This window comes from Myotis nattereri (assembly GCF_964212035.1).
Source record: "Myotis nattereri genome assembly, chromosome: 2".
NCBI classification, from domain to species: domain Eukaryota; kingdom Metazoa; phylum Chordata; class Mammalia; order Chiroptera; family Vespertilionidae; genus Myotis; species Myotis nattereri.
The window spans coordinates 190,113,428-190,137,143 of NC_138076.1; the positions used below are offsets into that span (position 1 = coordinate 190,113,428).

General features: G+C 42.4%; 1 protein-coding gene across 1 annotated transcript in view; it reads left to right on the forward strand.

The window, feature by feature from the left end:
- GRIN2B (glutamate ionotropic receptor NMDA type subunit 2B) overlaps positions 1-23,716 on the forward strand; it is a 426,215-nt gene that overhangs the window by 383,685 nt on the left and 18,814 nt on the right. The window contains exon 9 of the mRNA XM_081084460.1: positions 1,252-1,481. Within this exon, the coding sequence (XP_080940586.1) occupies positions 1,252-1,481 (230 nt within the window). The remainder of the gene's footprint in view (positions 1-1,251; positions 1,482-23,716) is intronic.

Here is a 23,716-nt window from a genome sequence, read left to right on the forward strand (position 1 = left end):
CTACACTGGAAGAAAGTCAAGGAGGCAAAAATTCAAATATAAAATTCAGAACAAGGACTTACTTTACAATTACTTTACCAAACAATGCTTTGTCTTCACAAAGGCATTCAACACGGGGCCACTTTAAATATTAAGACTCCTTGAGGCATTTTACAATGTATAAAACTTTTATTTATAAACATCTTTTTAGTTACACATCTGTTCCATGAAATCAGGTCTGTATATGCACAGATGTGTGTGCACAGTTAGATATTAGGCTCGACATGTGTAGTCACCGGTGATTTAGTTGGCTGAGCAGATGCTGTAGGATCACAGGTAATATCATAAGACCTGAGCTAATGTGTTGTAAAACTGTGCAGGCAGATGTTCATTTCTACAGTGGAGGGGCTACACGCAGACCTAGGCATCAGGCAAAATCTCATCATCGTCAAGCAGAGAAAGCAGTAAAGTCACAAGAAGATTATCAGCAGAAGTCTTGACACTATCTGCGTGAAGATCAGGGGAAGGAAGGTCAAGGATAGCCTGCCTCAGTGCCCACAGCTACATGTGGCAAAGCTAGGGGTTTATGACTACCTGCCTGGGCTTCCTGACATTCTTTTGTGCAGGAGCTGCTGCTGTAGGAAACCATTTGGAAAGTGTTGGCATTGGAGAGGGGTCAGAGTTGTCCTTGAAACATTCAGTGCTTGATGCTAGACTGTAAGAAAAAACCAGGATAAAGTGCACTGAAAGCCATTTAGCATCAGTGTGAATAAAATTGGAGGAGGTCTATGACAATGGTAGAAAAAGACCCCACACAGTTCTTGCTGATCTTTTTGAAGTTGAAATAGTTTCTTGGTAGATAGTAATGTAAATTTTAGGAACAACAGGAATAGGGACATGTGTGTGATGATAATGGGGTGGTTGCCTTTATTATTCGGATTTGATATGATCTTGAGGGTCTTGATCTTAGGGGAAGAAAGCTGGCCCCTCCAGTGCTCTGACTGAGTCATGACCATTGGTGGGAGAAAGATCCCATATGCACCCAAGCCTCCGCTTTTTCTACCGAGAAACTTTCTTATGCCCTCAGGGGGTCCCTCCCAGGAGAAAAGAGACACAAGCTCTCTACTTAAAAAGCTTTCTGTGAAAGGGCTGGGTCTTGGTCGGAGGATTTCCTGCTCTGAGCAGGAACTTACCAGCTCTGTGTGCTTGTAGGTTTCAACAGAACCAGTGACTCTGTCTTAACTTTCTGTCTTTGTCTTTTGTTCATTTCAGAGCCAGGGGGCCCATCTTTTACCATCGGCAAAGCTATTTGGTTACTGTGGGGCCTGGTGTTTAACAACTCCGTCCCGGTGCAGAACCCAAAGGGGACCACCTCCAAGATCATGGTGTCAGTATGGGCCTTCTTCGCTGTCATCTTCCTGGCCAGCTACACTGCCAACTTAGCTGCCTTCATGATCCAAGAGGAGTATGTGGACCAGGTTTCTGGCCTGAGTGACAAAAAGGTAAGAGGACCATTTAAAACATTCTATCTTTCTCTCAATCTCATTCTGAACCATACTCAAAGCTCTCACATACCTGTTAATTTTTCTAACTCTTTAGAATCTACAGTTCTTTCTTATGTTTTCTTCAATTGGAGAAGGTCTGAAATGGGAGCAGAAAACAATATCCCTACTGAAATAATATTACTTCACATTTGCCTTCTGATTTTGTGAAAGGTTGTTATAAGTACACCCAGTGTTGCAAATAAGGGGCTTGGTACGTTAGCAGCTTTCTGAGTACGTGGTCCTTGTTGTTGGATACGCTTGGGTGGCCTATCCACACGGGGCTTCTGTTTGGTGTTATTAGAGGGCTGCCCCATGCACCCACGCTGAGGGCACTGGCCCATTGTGGCCTTCATTTTCCTCCCAGTGGGGTTTGGCTGTGGGGCTCTCTCTTTGTTCCCCTGCACACTCATGTGTTCCTATGGCTGAGCAGGAGGGTTGTTCTCCTTGTGTCCTGAAGAGAAGTAACTTCTATTTAACTTGATTGCCCTGTGTGATGCCGATGAATGGGCTGCCCCCATACCAATTGCAGGCCTCCCTGCTGGCCTGTGCAGTTGAGACAGGAAGGAAAGTGTCTGCTGGTTTCCAACTTTTCTGGGTGCAGATGTGCACAACCCATTCTGAATGCATCTGACTCTTTAGGTCTGCCAGAGCATCACGGCTTCCATGGCAGCTCTGTCTTCTGAAACTGTGATAACCAGATGGTCCACGACCAGTAATAGGAGTTACCTTCACAGTGTATCCAGTAAAGCTCCTAGGTGACCCCAAAATGATTCTGGAGACTTGTACTTACAACAAATTTTCTACTCTGTTGTCTTAAAATGTGGAAAATGTTGATTTCCCCCCCCGCTTCCACCATGATGAAGCCATGAAATATAGAGATGTGTGTTTAGACCAGCTAGGTCAGACAGTGAATGATTTATCACATGGGTATGGTTTCCCAAAGATAAAACTTGAAATACTTAGCAAATGGTTTGAGAAGAGTGGAAAGGAGGAAATATTCTCTTCAGGGGCTCTATTCTGATTTCTCCATCTGCTCAACACTACTCACTAAGAATATTCAAAAGCATGTGAGAGATAAATAAGCTTCTTAGGGGAATGAAAAAAAAAAATATATATATATATATATTTCACTATGTTTACTTCATCATGTTATTTCATTCTCTGATTAGTCTTCCTTTTTACTTTATTTTTCTTCCTTATTTTAAAAAAATATTTCTTCTCTGGTATTTCTTTCTCCCTTATTTTTAAGATTTGTTTACTTCTCTCTTCTAACTCATGATTTATCATGCATTCATTCATATATTTATTCATTTATTTTTAAACCTTTTTCTCATTGTTCCTTTGTCTACATTCTTCCTTCATCATTTTCTCCCCTATCCCCTGTTACAACCACTACTCTTTGTGCCTCTTTCTGTAACCTGGGCAGTAGTGGGGCTACACACAGCTGCTTCTTCAGGGCTCCATGCTGGGATGTGGAGTGGCTGGGGTGGGGATGGCTGAAGCACGACAGATCATGTGTCTATGTGTGGGTTTTTCAGAGGTAAGGCCGGCATGTCCTCACACCAGGATATCGCTGAGATGTGGTGGATCGTGTCCCCACATAGAGTATGGCAGCACCCTGTTTCCATGTAGGAGGCAGCATGGTAGAGGTGTGGTGGGTCACCCTCCTGGGGCTCTGGGCTGTAAAGTAGGAAATCCACCATATTTATCACCTTGTTTTCTTCAAGTGTCTGAGAATTGCTTAGGACACCATATTTTTCTTTCTCAGACCCTCATGGGCTATCCAGCAACAATGGAATAATCTATTTGAACTAAGCATAATTGGGATGGAGGGGGATTGTTTTCCCTTCTGTGGCTTTGAAAGACATATCATTCTAGGCTACTGGAACCAGAAAGACTTCACCTGTCTGTCTTCCACACCATGTTATTTATGATCTGAAATGTTGAATCTCGTCAGTTCTTTGCTTAAAGAACTTCAGTGTCTCCACTACTTATAGAATAAAGAAGATTTTTTTCACATGTGGCTTTCAAAGCTTTTACAGATGATTCCCCATGTGTCTCATTAGCCAATACTTAGATTCTTGCATCCTACAATTCTAGGCATCCTCCACTCCTTATCCTCCCCAACTATGCCTCTATCTATGCATCTGCCTAAAATGTTCTTCTCCTCACTTCATTCACCAAACTCCTATTGGAACTTCAGGACCCAGATTTGAGATCACTTCATTTGTGGAGCTTTCCTTAGCTCATCTGGGCAGTTATTCATTCTCTCATCTGTTCTCATCTGTCATGGCATTCATACCTTTATCATAACTCTTGTCTTCCACATTGTACTGTAGTAACCTGCAAGTCTGTACTTGACTGTATCTCCTTCTATCTAGTCATGAGCTCCAAAAGGTCAATGATCATAACTTGGTTAACATTTTTTTAAGTCTGTTGGGAGAGAGGTAGAGAGGGAGAAAGGGTATATTTACAGAAGAGCCTCTTGTGCAGAGCTGAGTTACTCAACATTATAGGCAAAGAAAGCAGCAAGAGAGCCAGACCCCTTTAACAGCTGTTTAATTTGAAAATGCTGCAAAATGGTTATCTCTGATACATTTCAGAACTTTGCAAATGACAAAATAGTAAAGTGTGAGCATCCTACCAGAAAGTGTCAACATAATTTACATAATTATAGAAAACATTTAGTAACTAATGACATATAACTATATATCGGTGTCAGGATATATAAATAATCCTGACACTAATAATATAAATTAGTTTTTTGAAAGTACACTGAAAATGTCGAAATTCTTATTGTTTTTTTTACTTAGAACACCTAAAGAAAACATAGACTTGGGACTAACTTTGCATGAAAGGAAGTGTATTCTGTGAATTTAGAAAAAGAAAAGAATAAAGTCATCAAAACAATATTCAGAATAGAAATGAGGTGATTTTGAAGATTTTTTTCAGTGTAATTAAAGTTTCATCAAGGAAAGTAACAGTTAAAATGAAGAAAGATTTCTAAACTTACTCTATCACAGATGACATATCTTCTGTTAACTCAGATCAAATGATAAATAGCTTAGGTTATGATGGGAAGATATTTGTAGCCATTACATTTATATATTTTTTTAAAAATTATCTTCAACTTTATGGCAGAGACATGTTCCCATATCCCATGCATGTTAAGGCACAAAGTCAGAATGCTCAGAGTTAAATTTCCGTGAAAATATATTTCAGGGCTTCTTTTTACTGGATGGCTTCCATTTTGCAATAGCGCATGACATCAGTGAATTCAGAATTACCCACTACTTGCTATAACTAAATATGGGTGCAAGTGCTAACATATAGCAGCCTTGCTGTACAATCCATCAGCTCCCCCGTGGGAGGACAATGGAAGGGAGCTGGTGACATCTTTCTTCTCCTAACAAAGAGCCCACAGTGCAAATTCTCATGTTTCTCGCCTATCTAGATGGATTTCTCCTTTCGCAGTCTGCCAGCCACAGTGTGGAGGGGAAAGAGCTTGGGCAGGTGAAAGATGAGACATATTTGCTGGGCACTGGGCACATTAAGTATGTCACAGATATGTTATATGTATAATCTTCATACAGGTATGATTAGTCCCATTTTATCAATAAGGACACTGAGACTCTGGGAAGTTTAGTGAATTCCCTAAAATCACACATTATCAAGTGACAGAGCCAAGGTTTGAGCCCCTGTGTGTTTGGCTCTAAAATCACTTTGCCAGGATGTCTCCCTTATAGCTAATCCCAGACAAAGCTATGACATAGCTAAGGATTGGGATTGACACCCCTACCCACACTTTCTCATTTCATTGCCTACACTCTCCTTTAAGGACTTTCTGTATCAGCTCCACTTAACCCAACCCTTCTCAGGGCATAGTACACTACCACTACCAAGACTAGTATTTCTACTTCTACTACTACTGCCATTACTGGTAATAATAATAACAGTTAACATAACCTCAACAATAATATCCCTGCTGACATTTCTTCAGCTTTTATGAGTCAGGCATAATGCCAAATACATTACATAGATTACCTTATGTAATGGTGCTATTAATATCTTCATTTGTACATGAGGAAACTGAAGCTTGGAGAGGTTAGGTAATTTGCCCTTCTGATGTTCCTGGCTGCCTATAGCCCCTAAACAGTGTGCCATCCTGTTCAGATACCCATGGTTTTAATCACCCTCCTTCCTATCCTCCCATTTACCTTGTCATGACAAGTTTACCAAGTTAGATCCTTTTCCTCTCCTAAAAAGTAGCTATCTGATTAACAGGTCCATAATAAGTAGATAGTATTTTAACATTTGCACTTTCTATAATATGTCTTTCAGAGGTTTTACTTTAAACAGACAATAATGATGATTTCTAGTAATTGGGCAAGCTAATGGCCTTCAAATTGACTTTAGTGTGGTTCCATTGTGACCCTGAGGTTTATGTCGCTGTTGGAGGGTGGGAGAGGTTGGCAGCAGGGGAGAGAGGTCGGTTATGAAGTCAGGGGTGAAGAAAGCCTGCAGGGAGGCAAAGGCTGCGAAGGTCACTGGGGGCCACCATCTGGCCACAGGGCTCCTGAGGGTATGTGGCTCTGTCCTGCTTCACACATTCCTACCATCAGTCTGATGTACACCCACATCATATTTTGCAGTTCTGTTCCATAAGGAACTAGTGGAACTTTAACTTCAGCTTGTCACAGAGGTGCTCATCTGGCTAATGAGGGCAGCATTATCTGCCTGCATCATTGGAGGTATGATTAGGATGGCCTACTAACAACTAAATGAGAACCCCCTGGCTTTTCCAGGTAACGGTGATTCAGAGTTTCTGAGAAGTCCCATAGAATCTGGAAGTCACCTCCTATCCTTTCGGGATAAAGGCAGGGTATGGCTTTGATTAGTCAACATGCAAACAAATAAGTAAAGAGGCATTTTTGGAAGAAAATCAGCATTTTACACCACAACTACAATGAAATGTTGGGATGGTGTCTGAGCATGTGTGAAGAAATGGGCCATGCTTTCCACCCTATTAACTTTAGGCTGAAAGCCAGTGGGAGACAGCTGACCTCACGCCTGATCTGTCACAACCCGGTTTTGGCCCAGACCATCTTGGTCAGACCATGCAATACTGGCCTAAAAACAGCTTACTAGGGAAAGTGACAGGCATGACTAACTAGCCAGGGAGCTAGAAATGAGGGCCTGGGCAGGACCTCCTGGTAGCTGAGCAAAATGAAAGACTGTGATTCATTGTTACTATCAAGCAACTGGTCATCTCGTAACTGCTGGTCAAGAGTAGGTGTGGAGGAAGTGACAAGAGAAGAAAACTTCCCAAACCCTGCCAGTATATGGAGTACACTACATGCACTGGTGGGGCAAGGGACAACTGCCCCTTTGTCTATTAATTATCAGAGCCAATCTGACACTATGCATGGACTCTGCCCCACATACTGTGGCTCCTTCATTCTTGCCAAGGTGGCCTCCATCCATATAGATCCAGAACAAAGCCCTGTGCTTGGCCAGTCCCATGTCTGTCAATCAGGTTAGCTATCACCCCTTCTCTGTTTTATTTGAGAACAAAACTGCATATAACTCTTCAACAAGCCCTATGGATCCTAATTCCTAAGTCTGTCTTGACTAAGGCAGGAAATCCTTACCCTCAGCTCAGCATCCAATGGCTTAGCAGTGGTTACTCCTTGTCCCAGGATGCAGACGCCCTGGCATTGACTACTGTGCAGATCCCATTGTCCTCTTTTCCTCCTTCACAGCATCCGGCTTCACTTAGTTCTCTTCTCCTTGCTCTCTGACATTCCATGTTTCCCACACAGGATTCCTCACCTCCCAGCTCTCCTATGCTGTTGGGGGCAGTAGTGGGTTGAATGATGGCCCCCCAAAATGATACATCCACATCCTGACCCCTGGAACCTTTGAATGTGGGACTTATTTGGAAAAAAAGGTATTTGCAGATGTATTTAAGTTAAAGACTCAAGATAAGATCATCCTGGATTATTTAGGTTGATGTTAAATCAGTGGCAAGGGTCTTTATAAGAGAAAGGCAGAGAGAGATTTGACATCTAAAAGGAGAAGGCCCTGAGAAGGCAGAAGCAGAGATTGGGTTGTTGTGGCTACAGTGAATGCCTGGAGCCACTGGAAGCTGGGAGAGAAAGGAATGGATTCTGCCCTTTAACCTCTGGAGGGAGCACAGCCCTGCCGGCACCTTGATTTTGGATTTCTGGCCTCTGGAACTCTGAGAGAATAAATGTGTATAGCCACCAGTCTGTGGTGATTTGTTGTGGCAGCCATAGGAAACAAGCACACTAACTAATACTGACTCCTTTTATAACCCGTACTTGGAGCTTGGTGCACCCTTTAGACTCCGGTGCTTCTCCTACTCATCTCAGTCTCCTTCACCAGCCCCCCAGTTCTATCCTTCCAAAGTGGGTATCTCTTACAGCAGGATCCAATTCCATTCCTCTCCTCACTAATCTCCTTTGCTTAGAAGAACTGATCTACACTGAAAATTTGCAGAGACATGTTTTACATGCAGAAAGATTCTTCTGCATGCAGGTTAATTTTAGGGAGAGGGTGAAAAACCTAAATGCCATTGTGTGCTCCTTCTGCTCTGTCCTTGAGCTTGATTAATGATAGTTTCTCAGAGTATGCAGTGTGGCATCTGTGTGCACACTTCCCACACAACCTTCTAGACCTCTTAGTAGCAATATCGCTGGCCAAGGGGATCAAGAACATGTTTTTTTAGATTTTCTTTTATAAGAATAGATCGATCTAGAGACAAATGGTAGGGGAGTGGGGGTTAGAGAGCAACTAAAGGACTTGAATGCATGCCTATTAGTATAACCAATGGACACAGACACTGGGGCGGTGGGGGCTTGCCTGGGGTGGGAATGGCTGGGGGGAGGGGTCAATTGGGGAAAAAGGAGACATATGTAAAACTTTAGATAATAAAAAAATAAATTGATGTAATAATAATAAAAGAATGTAATAGTAAGAAATAATTAGATGTCAAAACCATGAAAAAGTTTGGATATAAAAATGTGACCAAGAAACTTAAAAGAATCTAAATCAATAAATGAGACAAACTCTTTGAGGATATAATAAAAGAAGTAAACCTTCCACACACACACACACACACACACACACACACAAAAAGATGTATTTTTTTCATAACTCTTTTCTGGGGAAAATATTATTAATGCATCTCTTTCACATTCTGGATTGTTCTGTGTTGTTCAAATCACAGAACTGGAAGGGACTTTAGCTGATTACCAGGCACAGTTGATACTTTTTGTCATCAAAGACGACCAGGTATCCTCTCCATGTAGATGAACATGTTGCACAGGAATGCACACTCAGCATATGCTTCTGTGCACGTGTAACTCTATCCTCCAAAACTACATAAAGATAATGAGATAACTGGGTAACTAAGAACTTGGTACTTGCAAAGCTGTGTAAGGAACACCAGTTTCCGATGTGCATGGAACATAAGTTTTACAAAGTGGATCTCAGAAAGGTGGTCTTTCTTACCTGGAAAAAGAAGAAATTTTGGTTCATTCTGCTGACACTAGAAGAACCATCTTTTTGAAATAAAACAAAGTGAAAAGTAAGGGAGGGAAGAAGGAAGAATAGCATCAAAACCCAATCCTAGGTTTGATCTACTCTGTATAACTCTTTTTAGAAAGGTGTTATTATGCAAGATATTAGGGGAATGGAAAACTTCCTGGAACCATAAAATAGTTTTATGTAATTATAAAAACTAGCATGAGTATTAATTCACAATTTCCCCCACCTGGGTCCCAAATGAAAGCCAGCAATAGGCAGCAAATAATTGTAATTAACGACATATAGCATGTCATGTGCAGTTGAGCTTCAGATGCTCTGAGAATAGGAGAAGGTGGTGAGATTGTCTTTAAACTGGCCAGTTTGTTGGACTTTTCTGTGTGGCTTCCCTATGAGGCCTCTCCCCTCCAGGCCATCTCTCCCATGTCAGGAAGGGCAAGTGGCTCTGGGAACTGCCACCGAAGTCTCACAGCCAAGTCTCTGGTTTTAAGATAAGAGAGCTATTCCATTTAGCTGACTATTGAAGGCAGATTCTTCATTCTGAAGTTTATTTATGAGAGAGAGAGAGAGAGAGAGAGAGAGAGAAAGAGAGAGAGAGAGAGAGAGGGAGAGAGATCCTCAACACCCTTTCCTCTCCTTAAAAACAAAAATTAGAAATAAGTGGTTTAGTCCTAGCTGGTTTGGCTCAGTGGATAGAGTGTCAGCCTGTGAACTGAAGGGTCCCAGGTTCAATTCCAGTCAAGGGCACATGCTCAGGTTGTTGGCTTGATCCCCAGTGGGGAGCGTGCAAGAGGCAGCTGATCAGTGATTCCCTCTCATCATTGATGTTTCTCTCTCTCTCTCCCTCTCCCTTCTTATCTGAAATAAATAAAAATATTTTAAAAAAAAGAAATAAGTGGTTTAGTCTAAGGGGGCTAATCTTTTATATGTTCACTAAATATTGATTTATGGATTAAGGATTTTTTTTAAGAATTAGTGTTTCCCTTCTGGACAACTAAGTTTGAGTCCTTTGAGACACATTAATGAAGCCAAGATAATTTCTATGTGGCCAAAGCTATCAGGCCTAAAATGAATCAGATTTGGAAGATGTCAGAATTATATTTACAGTGAAAATTGTGGCCTGGGCTGGCTCTGGGCTTTTGTGAATATTTCAGCCTTTTTGCCCTTCCAATGTCCCCTTGCTATGATGGCAAGAGTAGACAAAGGTCTCAGTGGATTGTGTGCAGCCTGTTATATTTTTGGAATTTTTCTGCATAGCTGGGTACATGCTAGGGCCAGTGGGGTCTGAGAGTGCCTAAGGCCTAGAGAAACCCAACCATTTAATTTGCAATTTGCAACCAAGTTTTCCCTTCCAGCACAGGTCACCGAGGGCCATGGCAGGGCCACTCACACTCTGTAAACACTGTCGTCTTGGACATCTCCTCTGGTATTTTATTCCACTTCTATTCGGGGGCTTCTAGTGTCAAGGGCATGAGCTTCAGGCCAACAGTATCCTGAGAGCTGCCCTTGTAGGAAGAAGAAAACAAGCAGGCAGGCAAGCTCCCTCAGATGCAGGCAGCTTAGACTTTCAGGAGGAAGAGTCAGGGCGAGGAATATCAGGGTCTCAGGTCTCCCCTTTAAAAATTACAGGGTTAGTCTATATGAGTAGTTCTTTCTGATGTGGGGACCCAAGGAGGAGTGGCTGCCTAGGAAGGGTTGGGGTAGAGCAGAGTGTTGACATTGAAGTCACTTGGGGAACCCTTTCAGATTAAATAGGCCTCCGTCCAGCTGGCTGGAAATATAGGTGCAGGTGGTAAAACCCCCACCAAGCAGGGCCTGTCAGGAAGAAGCCAGAAAAACCCAAACTATAAAATGTGTTTTGAGAATCCTTTTGGTACTTTGAGGGGAGGTTATTGAAGGGATGTGACATCCCCCTTTTCTCTCACTGCCTTAAAACCTACCACAGGGGCTTTGAGGAGACCATTTGGAGACCGTAGTATTCATTCCCTGCAGTTGGAATGGAGAGAGGATAGCATTTGACCCATACCTGGGAAAACCAAGGCTGGCAGTTCTTGGCTAGAGCAGATCACCTACTAGGTGGGCCAGACTATGACCAGTGACAGGAAAGGTCTGTGTTTTTAAAGACCAGATTAGGCCACATGGGATGGAGGGAGTCAGTGTGAGCCTGGAGTGCAGGGACGCATTTTTAAAGGTACCCTGCCCAAAGGACTTTCTGCTCAGGATGAGGCGTGGGAAACAGGAACTTTTCTGGAGGGGTGTCACTCAATGGAGAAGCTGAAGGGACTGATGTAAGCAACCAGCTGCACTGAGAGAGTGCAGACCAAGGTTCTAACTGAGAGACCCTGGGGAACCTATGAACTTGCCTGACAAGGAGAAGAATCTTCTTTGAACACCAGTTATGCCTACAGAGCAGCAGTACTGGATTACTACTGTGTCACCCAAATGAGTGCTTTCTGCCCCTTATGACTCCTCCTTGTCCTGCCCCCACTGTCTTTCATCCCACCCCAGAGAATGGGAAGAAAGCAGCTAGAATACAGAATCTAGTTTTTATTTCTTGGATAGATGATTGCCACTGGGATTCTTGGGGCCATATCTGCCCGGTTTTCTCTTCCCTTATCATTGAACATGTATTGAACTATTTAATGAACATAAACTATGTGCCAGGCCTACTGTTACACTCATCCTATCTGTTACTACTTTTAATCCTCATGCCCATCCTTTGAGATGGATATTATTAACCTCATTTTACAGATGAGGTGATACATATAAGTGTTAAGCAAATTCCCTGAAGTCACACAACTAGGAAGTGAGGGTGACAGAATTTGATCCCGGGAGAGCTGACTCCACAGCCCACAGCTATCCTGTTATACTGCACTGCTATAGCCCTGTGTCTTTATGTGAACACAGGAAGGAGGTACATGGTTCTAGAGCAGTGGGAAACCTTTTTTCTGCCAAGGGCCATTTGGATACTTATAATTCATGGGCCACACAAAATTATCAACTTAAAAATTAGCCTGCTACATTTGGTCAAACATTTAATTAACTCACCCCTAATGCATTGGCAGGGTCAGACCAAATGATTTCACGGGCCTTATATGGCCTATGGGCCAAATGTTCCCCACCCCTATTCTAGAGGCATTGGCCTGATGCAGCAGAACCCAATCAAGTCCCCTGCAATGGGGACTCTCTCTGCCCTGGCTTCTGGATTCTCAAGGGAGTGCTTATGAACCCCCATAGGCCCTTAGGCCACTCTCTACCCAGCTGTGAGTGCACAGGAACCTAGAAGAGACTTTTGTTCACTGGAATCTAGGAGTATCTTCAACAAGGGCTCTGTTGTCTTCATTTCTGTACATTACAAACCACTTATTTAATGAAGGTTGACAGGATGAATGGATCCAAGAGATGTGGAATGTTGTCAGGTGCCATGCTTTCTCTCTTCTAGGAAGTAACCAATAGAATTATACTGAATCCAACTAGAAAGAACAAGATGCCTCTCAGGAGCCTTCCCTTTAGGGGAAAGTAAGGAAGACAGAGAGGAAGGAATTGGAGAGGAGGGAAATGCACCCTACTCTATCTCTCCATCTCATCTTAGGAGGAAAATAAAGCTAGAACAGTATCGATTATTTTCCAAGTACTTCCGGCAAGGAAACCAGGCATAGCTTAAGTCTAAAAACCATCTTGGTATTAAATTTGCTAAATGCTTAAATCCTTAAAACTTCCTCACACATCTCTCAGCTTATCACTAGCATCACAGTACGTTCTGAGTTAAGTATAAGCCAGTTCCGTTTCTTGCAATAACTGATTGCCAGTAGGCCCTGAGATGTCTGGGACTCAGCCTTTGTTGGACTGAGTCCAAAAGAGATGTTGAGCTGGGTGTCATCCTGGCACTGAAGAAAGAATGCTGTGATGTCCATTGATGTCTCCTAGTGGCCTCAAATACAAATTGAACAAGCTGCCTAACAGCATTACAATATGAAGGACACTGCAGCCAAGGACCTCCCAGGCAGAGGAGCCTCTGGGGAGTGAGCCTTTTATTGCTCCTAGAAAAAAATCGTACTTGAACACACAAGGTTATCTACTCACAGGCCTTTACATGACACACACACCCATTCCCAAAATCACATGCACACACCACAGAGTGTGCAGATGCAGCTCTGACTGGGAACACTGAGCACTTTTTTGCTTTTCTCCTTTTCTCCATCTAAAAGCAAGTCAAATTAATTACAGCCAATTACATACAAATCCCTTTCTGTCTGCCAATCAGGCCTGTTTGATGGGAAAGAGGTGCTCTCACCTACTTCATTATGCAAATTGATATTCAAAGGCTGAAGAACAATGCAGACTTCAGCACAGCAGTGATTTGGGGATGCTAAGAAGAAGCTGCTGGGAGAGGAGTTAGTTTAACCCTCTGATGATGATGAGAGGGCTTCAAGTGGTGATGGAGGCAGAGTCCAAGTACCAGTTACCTGATGTGAATTGGGCCCTGACATGGAAGGTCACATGAGATCAGGCAAGATTCAGGATGATTTGGAGTCCAAATAGTCTAGACAGAATAGCTTGATTCTTTAAATACCCTTGTGTTCTCATCTGTAAGTATGGGGTCAGGTGTGGCCATAAATGAACCCATACTTAGACTATCTGCAGGCAAGCATGATCCATCATGCACAGAAACAATCAACACACATGCACATGCACGCACAAGCACAAAGGCAGAAATCAATGAACACTGATATTTCTTATTATGAGATTATTTTATTTGGAAAAGGCTTGTAACATTCAGCCATTTGTTCATTCAGGAGCTACTATGTACAGAGAAAGAGTTATTTCACTTCTCAGTCATCACAGTTGTGAGGACTTATGTTTCTCTTGCCTGCCCTACCTTGTTAACTTGTCCTAGCACTTCAAAATCTCCTCTTGAATTTGAATTACAATCTTGCCTCTGACTCAAACTAACGTAATCAAAAAGAAGCTTTTAATAAAATTATGTAATTGTCACCCTGGTCCTCTCTCCTGGGCATGTTGCAAGCCAGACAGAGCACATAGCTGTGTGGGCATTTGTGCTTGGCAGCCGTGGTCTCGGTGACATGGAGTAGGGCTAGGAGGTCTTTAGTGTTGGGAAGCTGGGAAGTTTTCCAGCTCCTCCTGAAGAGTCTACAGTTTGGGTTTGAGTGTGGTGAAATCACACATCACCTAACACACTCCATGATGAGTCTCTCCAGGATATGAGTGGCCATTCTAACACCACCCCATTGTTGTTGGTACCAGCACTCCAGGTGGCTTACTATGTACACATGAAAGGAACAATATGACTTCCTTGCACCCTCTGAAAGTTGTGTGGTTCAGTGAAGAAGGAGAAATCACAGAAAGAAAATGACTCCCAATGCAGTCCACAGCTGGGCCGATTGGTCTGCATGGCCACTACTCTTTTAGGATGCTTTCCTGTGCTTCTGTTTCTAGTTTAAGCATTTATATAAGAACAAAAAACAAAAATAAGATATCTTCTTCTTAAAATGTATATATCTTGGGGGCATTGAATGATGGTTCTATCAGTGAGACATTTGTTTTAAGGTTGTATCCATAGATGTGATCACTTTGGATGGGAAAAATGGGGCATTTGATTTTGTGAAAATGGATCGTGTAGAAAATATAGGGACTGTCAGGTTTGGATGCCCTGGAGAGAAGCTTAGGAAAGGAGAAGGGCCAGAAGCAGAGTATGAATATGGAGAGTGAAGTGCAAGGGCCAGTCCTCAACCCAAGCCAGGAAATTCCTTCTCCTTTTCTCCGATACTTCATCAACCATCTCCTGCCCCTCCCCGGTCTCCAGATACCCACCCTGTCCTCCTACAACAGCCAGAACCCACCTCTGTCACCCTCCACTGGAATCATTGATCAGATGTCCATTTCCTTCAGTGCACTGTAAGCTCCCTGAGACAGCAGACATGCTTTCAATAACTATCTATTCAGCTCCTGGGACAGTGCCTGTTACATCATAGAAGTGTGTTAAGTGAATGAATGTCCCCAGAACATGAACTAACAATATTGACATGAAAGTTATGCCCTCTTATGGATAAAATTGCCTTTAATGAGCTAACCATTTACAGTATTGTTTCTCTGGGGAAATGTATTTCTGTTTCTGAACAGCTGATTTATAAGTGAACTCTTGAGGACGATGTGTTCATAGGTTGGAGCCTGCCTATTCAAAACTGCAATTCCAAAGCCAAAAGATAAATTAACCTTTATATGGTGTGTTCTTTTGCAGTGTTAGCAGCCAGGCCTGCATCCATGGTAATCACGATGTAAAACTGCATCAACAGTTACAGTCGTAGAGAGTGGACGAGTCATTAGTGACCATGGGTGGCATTCCCTGGGCTAGATGACTTACATTCTTCCCCCTGTGCACTTCTCCTTCCAAACCTTTTTGGCAGATGCTATCTTTGCTTTACACATAGAAAACTAAGACTCAGTCACTTCAAAGTACGTGAGATGGCTGGGCTCCTAAACCCCTCCACTGCCTCAGTTTCCTAATTATAACATGGGGATAAATATGTTGCTTATGTTATACGTTGTGCTGATTAAAGACTTATAATATCCATACAGTGCTTAGAAACTGTTCCCCTGCATACTAATCCCTCATTAAATGTTAGGGCTCAGATCCTTCTGCAGATCCAGGGTTTGTGCCTAAATCCTTCTCACAAAGCCCATGCTGTTTCTAGTTAGTGATTAACATGTACTTTGAAAGCCATGGAAAAACTGCTACTAGTCTACTCTAGAGCCCACATGTGGTCCTCCCTCCACCACCCTGCTCCCTGTACTTGTCTGTTTCAGTGAGATTCCAGGAAGGAGTGGGGTGTGGAGGACAAGAAATGTGAATATGTGAGGGCTGTGAAGGTGTGCAAGGGATAATGGAAGAGTCGCTCTCAGTTCTTAGACTATCCAAAAGTAGCTCTGGATCCAACGATGCTGGAAGAAGGATATCTGCCAGGTGCCAGGTACCTATTTGCAGTCATCCTTATGGGTCTTTTGAGAGAAAGCACGTAGCATCCTCCTAGGTGCAGAGTAAGAGCTTAGTTAATGTTTCTAAATCTGTGTCTGTCACTCATTGCTGTGATAGGAAACAATTACTTCAGCCCAGCTGGTGTGGCTCAGTAGTTGAGCATCCACCTATGAACAAGGAGGTCATGGTTTGATTCCATGGTCAGGGCACATGCCTGGGTTGTGGGCTCAATAAGGGGTGTGCAGCAGGCAGCTGATCGATGATTCTTTCTCATCATTGATGTTTCTATCTCTCTCTCCCTCTCCCTTCCTCCCTGAAATCAATAAAAATATATTTTTTAAAAATCCACAATTACTTTTTATTGGACTACTACTGGGTCCTCCCCCAAATAGTTTCTTCCAAGAGTGGGGAAATTAGAGAACTGGGTTTGTCTTAAAGTCTTCCCTGCTTTCATGTCTGTATTGACAAAGAATTGCCTGTCCTTTCAGACTCCCAGGAAAAGTAAGCCTAACTACTCCTACCTCCTGCTCTCTTGGAAACTTAGAAAAGAGCTTTAGCTCTAGCTAGTTTGTCTCAGTGGATAGAGCATTGGCCTGCAGACTGAAGGGTCCTGGGTTCGATTCCGGTCAAGGGCACATGCCCGGATTGTGGGTTCGATCCCCAGTAGGAGGCATGCAGGAGGAAGCTGATCAATGATTCTCATCATGGATGTTTCTATCTTTCTCTCTCTCTCTCCCTTTCCCTTTCTCTCTGAAATAAAAATATATACTTTTTTAAAAAAAGAAAAGAGCTTTAGCTTTGCTGCAAATTATTGATGAATCAGGGAATTTATAACGTTCCCAAGTTTATCATTAATGCCCATTTTGACTAGTTTAACCATAGAAAATATGTTGTTATTGTCATAAATAGTTGCCACTCTATCATCATTTATTCACTGATGAAGGAAACACTGAGGCTCCCTAATGACCCCATGACTTGAAAAATTTCAAGAATGTCAAGTTTGATGTGGGTTTGGGAGAACCTGAGATGCGATGGTTTCAGTCCCCTAAGCTACTCTGTTCGCTGCCCAGCCCAGGGAGCTCTCTTCCATCCTCCATACCATTTAGGGTCTCTACTGGCCAAATCCCACTTAACACACAGTATTTTAAAGAGCCTTAACTTGTGTATGTAATGGTACTCTCTAAATCACAGGTGGAGAATCTTCTTTTCTGCTAAGGCCATTTGGATATTTATATCATCATTCATGGGCCATGCAAGACTATCAACTTAAAAATTAGCCTACTATATTTGGTCAAACATTTAATTAACTCATCCTAAATGCCTTGGCAGGACCAGACCAAATAATTTATCAGGCTGTATAAGGCCATATGTTCCCCACCCCTGCTCTAAATAATCAGTTTCATTGCTTTTCAGTTTCATCACCTCATCGTCATTTATTCATTCAACACATAGGCCTTAATAAACAGCTACCATACACCATTTACTAAGACAGGAGATGGGAAGATCAGACAATGCTGTGCAAGCACATTATCTCTAAACTTTCTGTCAGCACTGAACTCAGAGTCCAACCACACACTTCATCTCAGAGTCCTAGCAGCTGCCACACTGTCCATGGCTAAGGCCTAGAGGCCCTGGGATTAGAAAGACCAATAGTCCCTCCAGAAACCCCCTCCTGCCCTTTGTGGTTAACCCTCTGTTCATCTTGAATTCTGCTTCCTTACAGAATCCTGTCTCTCTCCACAGTTCTTTAGATTAATTAAGGCATCTGTTGTATCATCTGCCTGGCTTTTTATTTAAATTGTTATATTTTCTGCACTTAGCTTAATACTTAGCACATAAGGGCAATTAATTCAACACCTGTTTATTGGATGGTTGCTAGTTACCCTGTGAGTAGGGTTGCCAGATTTAACAAGTAAAAACAGAGAGCACCCACTTAAATTTGAATTTCTGATAAACCATGAACATAATTTTAGTATAAAGTATGTCCTGCAACTTCAAGGACACCCTACTATGAGGTGCTAAAGGTGTGCTGAGGAGGTCTCAGGGTCATAGTCCAGTGCGGGAGGCAGACAGGGTTCTTAAAATGTAAGATGGCAGATCCAGTGATAGAGGAATTTTCTCAGGGCTCCTTTCATGGAGAAATAAACACAGTCAATGATAAGTCCTCCCACTGGCACGGGCCTGCCCATGGCCGTCCCACCTGCCACGTTGCTCCTTAGCTTCCCCTGAGAGGCTCCTGTTTAAACAGCAGCACAATGTTCACCCGGGCAGCCGTGCTCCACTGAGGCTCCGCAGCCTTTCTACCATGCTGTTGACAAAGCCAGTTCCTGTCTCTTCTTACTCTAGGCCTGCGTGATGTTATATCCTGTGAGAGTTACTTTGTACACTTCCTAATGAACTTCATCCTCTTAATATTCCCCTCATCATGCTAGACGTATTGTTTTGATGTTTAGTTCTATTTCCCAAATGGCCAGCTACCAACCCAATTTAGTGTCATAAGCAGATTTAAAGAGAAAGTTTTCCATCCTATCATCTAAGTCAGTGGTTCTCAACCTTCTGACCCTTTAAATACAGTTCCTCATGTTGTGACCCAACCATAAAATTATTTTCGTTGCTACTTCATAACTGTAATGTTGCTACTGTTATGAATCGTAATGTAAATATCTGATATGCAGGATGGTCTTAGGCGACCCCTGTGAAAAGGTCATTGGATAGCCAATGAACTGCCCAGGCCTCTGCTTCCTGCTCCATGCAGGGAGGAATTTGATCAATCAGCTTTCTCAAATTTGGTTTCACAGTCTTAGAGACACAAAATTCTTAGAAAAATGTATGGTAAAGTTTGTTGAGGAAATGCTATGTCAATGTTAAATAAGTTTGTTTTTTCCCCCAAAGGATTTGTCAGGGCCCTCTCCTGTGAGGATCCATTGTGAGCCCCCAAAGGAGATGCAGTTTGCACAGTAGGATCCTGGAGGGTCCCTCCCAGGGGTGATATTCTGTCAGTTGGAGTGCCCCCACATAGGGCTGACTTTATTGACCAATGCAGGAAGTTCTGCTGTGCTGAAAATGGGTCACAATGTGACTGTGTATGCACATACTGGCATTTTCATTTCTCAGGATGGAACTGACTGATCCAATTGATTGACAGGAGATCAGAACTCTGCCTATTGCCCTGACATGCCTCTCCCTGGATCCTCACTCACCCCAGGCCCTGCCTGGCATAGACCTTTGGCCGTCCAATCCCAACTTCAGCTTCACGACTCTGAAGAATATTGCCACTGTGATAGGAACCTCAGGTTATCATGCTAACAACTGCAGCACCCCTAAATTCATTGGGTCATCTTGCATATTGAAACCCTGAAAGTCACCTTCAGTATTCCCCTCAAAACTGTATATAAGCTGTTGGGGCTTGTAGTAAAGTTCTGGAATCTCAGTTTCCATAGTGAATCCATCTGTAATCGTCACTTAAAATCTTCTTTTAAGGCATTTTCTCCTTGCTAGCACCCACAGCTTTTATAAAATATCTGTGACCATCCCTGCATTCTCACAGGTCAGTCTGTGGAGTGGAGTGGTGGCAACCACACATCTTTGTAACAGTCTCACCTAAGGCTAGGTTGAGGGAGCACACCCAAGGCCACCTGTAATGCACAGGATGACTTAAGGATAAAACTCAGATGCCTTAGTCCTTAAGCCTCTGTTTCATTCCATCTCCATGTTAGCATAATTATCTCCAACTCTGTCACATTTTTGGTGCCAAAGAAATATTCATATGCTTTGTCAAGTCCTAAATTTGACAAGCTCTTTTGGGATCTCAGATCTGATATATTTTTTGAAGGGAAAATGGAGAAAGTGCCAGGAAAGATGTCCTCAGCTGGCATGAAGACATATTAACTCCTTATTCACCAGGGATGCCAGAATAACACTAGATCTGAGAAATATTAATGCTCAACTGTGTGTTGCATGATAATGCATTAACCAATAAAGAGGGTACCTTGAATTTTTTAATATAATAAATGCATCTACATTTGTGCTATGAAATTCATTCATTCATTCATTCATTCATTCATTCATTCATATTGAGAGCTTACTAAGTGCCAGGTACTGTTCTAGGCAAAAGAGAGACAGCAGTGATCAAAACAGATAAAGATATTGTCCTTCATATCACTTACATTCTAAAGGAGGTGGAATGAAGAAAACAAGTTAGAAAGGCAATTATATACAATATTAGAAGGTGTCAACTGCTACAGAAAGAGGTAAAGCAGAGAAGGGATATAGTGAGTGTTAGCAGAGGACTTGCAACTATAAATTGTGTGGTCAGCAAAGGCCTCAGTGAGAAGACCATCAAGTCTGACCTGAAGGTAGTGAAGGAGTGATGGGTATCTGGGGCTTTCCAAGTAGAGAGAAGGACAGACTAAGACAGGAGTTTGCCTGGTGTTTTCTAGGAATGAGGAGGCCAGCGTGGCTACTGAGGGGCGGTGAGGGAGCGTAGTGGGAGATGAGGGGTGGGGATGAACTTGACCCTGCCACTTCCTCTCCTCCTTCTTCTGAATTGGATTCTGCCAAGGCTTTCATTTTGATATCTTGTTCATATATTCCGCCCATTATATTTTTTTTCTGAAAATAGGCCAGACCCTTAGTCATTTCCCAGTGAATCTCCTTCCTCTAGTCTCTCTATTCTTCAAGCCATATGCTTGAGCTGAGTAATGATACCTAAATGTTGTGATGTGCACACCTCATCCTTCCCCAGCCTGACCATTCAGCATGCTCTATAGTATGGCTTCTCTCTATGCACCAACTGTGTTCCACGTACATGTACATTCTTTTCAACTTTGGTTAAGACATGGTGCTCGGGTCCTTCTGCATCTTAGCTTGTGCCATTTTTCTTGCCCTGAGTGCCCTGCCCACACCTCTGCTTCTATAATCTCCAATCTCCATCTCTGCATCCTCCCTATAGCTTCCCTATCACCGTCCTCCCATGATAATCTCCACTCCCTCTAGACTCCCATTGCCTTTACTTTCCTTACATCCTATTTGGAACTTGGCATACTCATTTAGTCGTGGGAGTTTTCTATTCTACATATGTTGGTTGAGCATCTGTTCTATGAACATAGAACTCTGATGTGTTTTACAGTTATGTGTCAGGATTCTGCCTTTGAATCCTTGCTCTGCTCATTTCTAGCTGTCTGGCCTTATTCATGCTGCATACCTCTCTGCATCAGTTTCCTTGTCTGGTAAATGGAGTTAATAATACCTACTTCATAGGGTTAATGGGAAGATTGATGAGTTACTTAATGTGTGATACATTAACAGAGACCTGTTAGCTGCTGCTGTTATTATATTATCATTGTTATTTCCAACTGAACTGTAACTTAGGGGTTATATCTGTTGCCTCATTTCACTTGAGGTATTCATTTCAGAGCTCAGTAACTTATGCATAGATTTTACCCATTAAATATATGTTGATGATGATGTTTTATGGTCAGACATAAGACTTTGCAAAAACACCTAAGACTTAAGGTACAGGTTATTTTAGCAAAGTTAATATAGGAATAAACCCACTTGCTCTAGTAGCTCAGGGACCAAAGCTCAGTTAGCTAGCACAACATCCCCAATTAAAACTTTCATGAAAGTGAGTCTGACTTTCTAATCTGTTGCTGTATTTACAGCTAGGTTGTTCCATGGGTAGGATTCTGGGTGCCTACACTTGGCCCCAGGTTTTAAAATGGAGGATTTGTAATGAAATGCCATACCTTATTTCTCCTCTTAGAACATTGTTGACATTCAGTTTCAAAGTTTAAGTCACTCACTTAATAAATGATGGAGCTTTGATTTGAGCTTAGATCTTTTAAGCCCATAACTCATGTGTTTATTCACTATTTTATCATTGAATTGCCTTTTCAATGTAAGTACAGACTACTTCCTTTTAGCCATCTGTTCTAAGCATTTATGGCAGTAGAACAGTGAAGAAGATCCTGCCTTCAAAAAGCCTGCTCTTGTGTCCTGGTCTGACCTTCTTCTTCCCTCTTTGGGCAAATAAGGGATCGTGATGGGAGAGGGAGGAGGCCACTTCCTCCAGCCACCTCCTCCTATCTTCAGACATTGCTCAGAGTCTGAAGTCACACACACACATACCTACTGCATCCTAGTTAGGCTGAGGATATTGTATGGGAAGATTGAGTAGCAAACAGAATCATAATAGATGCTGTACTTACTTTGGAGTTCATGGGGAAAACGAGAAGATCTAAAGAGAGAAGAAATACAAAACATGATGCACTTTGGGGCGGGGTAGGGAACATATGACCCAGCACTCCCACTCCTGGGTATTACCTTAAGGAAGTGAAAATTTATGTTCACACAAAACATTATACCTGAATGTTATAGCTGCTCTATTCATATTTACCCCAAACTGAAAGTAACCTAAATGTCTTGCCAGTTAAATGGATGCACAAACTGATACATTCCTACAATGGGATTTTACTACAGATACAAGCAGAGCATGGATGCATCTCAAAGGCTTTATAAGTGAAAAAGGCCATCTCAAAAGGTCACATGCTGCACAATGTCATTTACATGACATTCTGGGAAAGACAAAAGGCGGGGCTAGAGAACAGCTCAGAGGTTAATGGTCAGGGGAAGGTGATTATAAAGGAGCAGCTTAAGAGAGTTTTGGGGGTGAAGGAATTGTTTTGGGTCCTGGTTGTGGTAGTGGTTACAAGATTCCATATATGGTTAAAACTCATAGAACTGATGGGGGTGTCATATTTAATAAATACATAGGTTCATTTGGGGAAGATAAAAGTCCTGGAGATGGATGGCAGTGATGGTTGCATAATAATGTGAATGTGCTCAATGCCACAGAGATGTATACTTCAAAATCGTTAAAAAGGGTAAATTTTATGTTATGTTTACATTATCACAATTTAAATAAGTGAATGAACGAATAAATGAATGAATAGATAGATAGAATAACAAAATTCATAGAACTATACAAAAAAATAGTAAGTCAGCCCTAGTGGGTTTGGCTCAGTGGATAGAGCATTGGCCTGCGGACTGAAGGGTCCCAGAGTCAATTCCAGTCAAGGGCACATGCCAGGGGTTGCAGGCTCAATCCCTAGTAGGGGGCATGCAGGAGGCAGCTGATAGATGATTCTCTCTCATAATTGATGTTTCTATCTCTCTTTCCCCTTCCCTTCCTCTCTGAAATCAATAAAAATGTATTTTAAAAATAGTAAGTCAAATACTTAAAAAGTACTCTGAAAGCAGAGGGTACTGACGGTGATCACAGGGATAAGGCAGGGTACTGAGGAGGTAAAAAAGTGGTCCCTTCAGAGTTCTGATGTTCTGCCACCCCTCATAATTGGTAGCACAGGCCAAAAGCGGGCCTTGCATCCTAAGCCTCCCCCCTTTTTCTCTTGGGCGCCTCAGAGAATTGAGTGGCATTTGGGCATTGATTCTTTTTGTGATTCAAATGTAAAATCAGGAGTAATGGAATGAATATTTATGTGTTGGATTGTCAAGCTTTAAAGACAAAAGTCCCCCAATTCAGTGTCTCATGCGGATGGACCCTGCAAATAGGACGTACAATATCCATCTCTGCAAGGTCACAGTGCTCGTTTGTCCTAATCTGCATGTG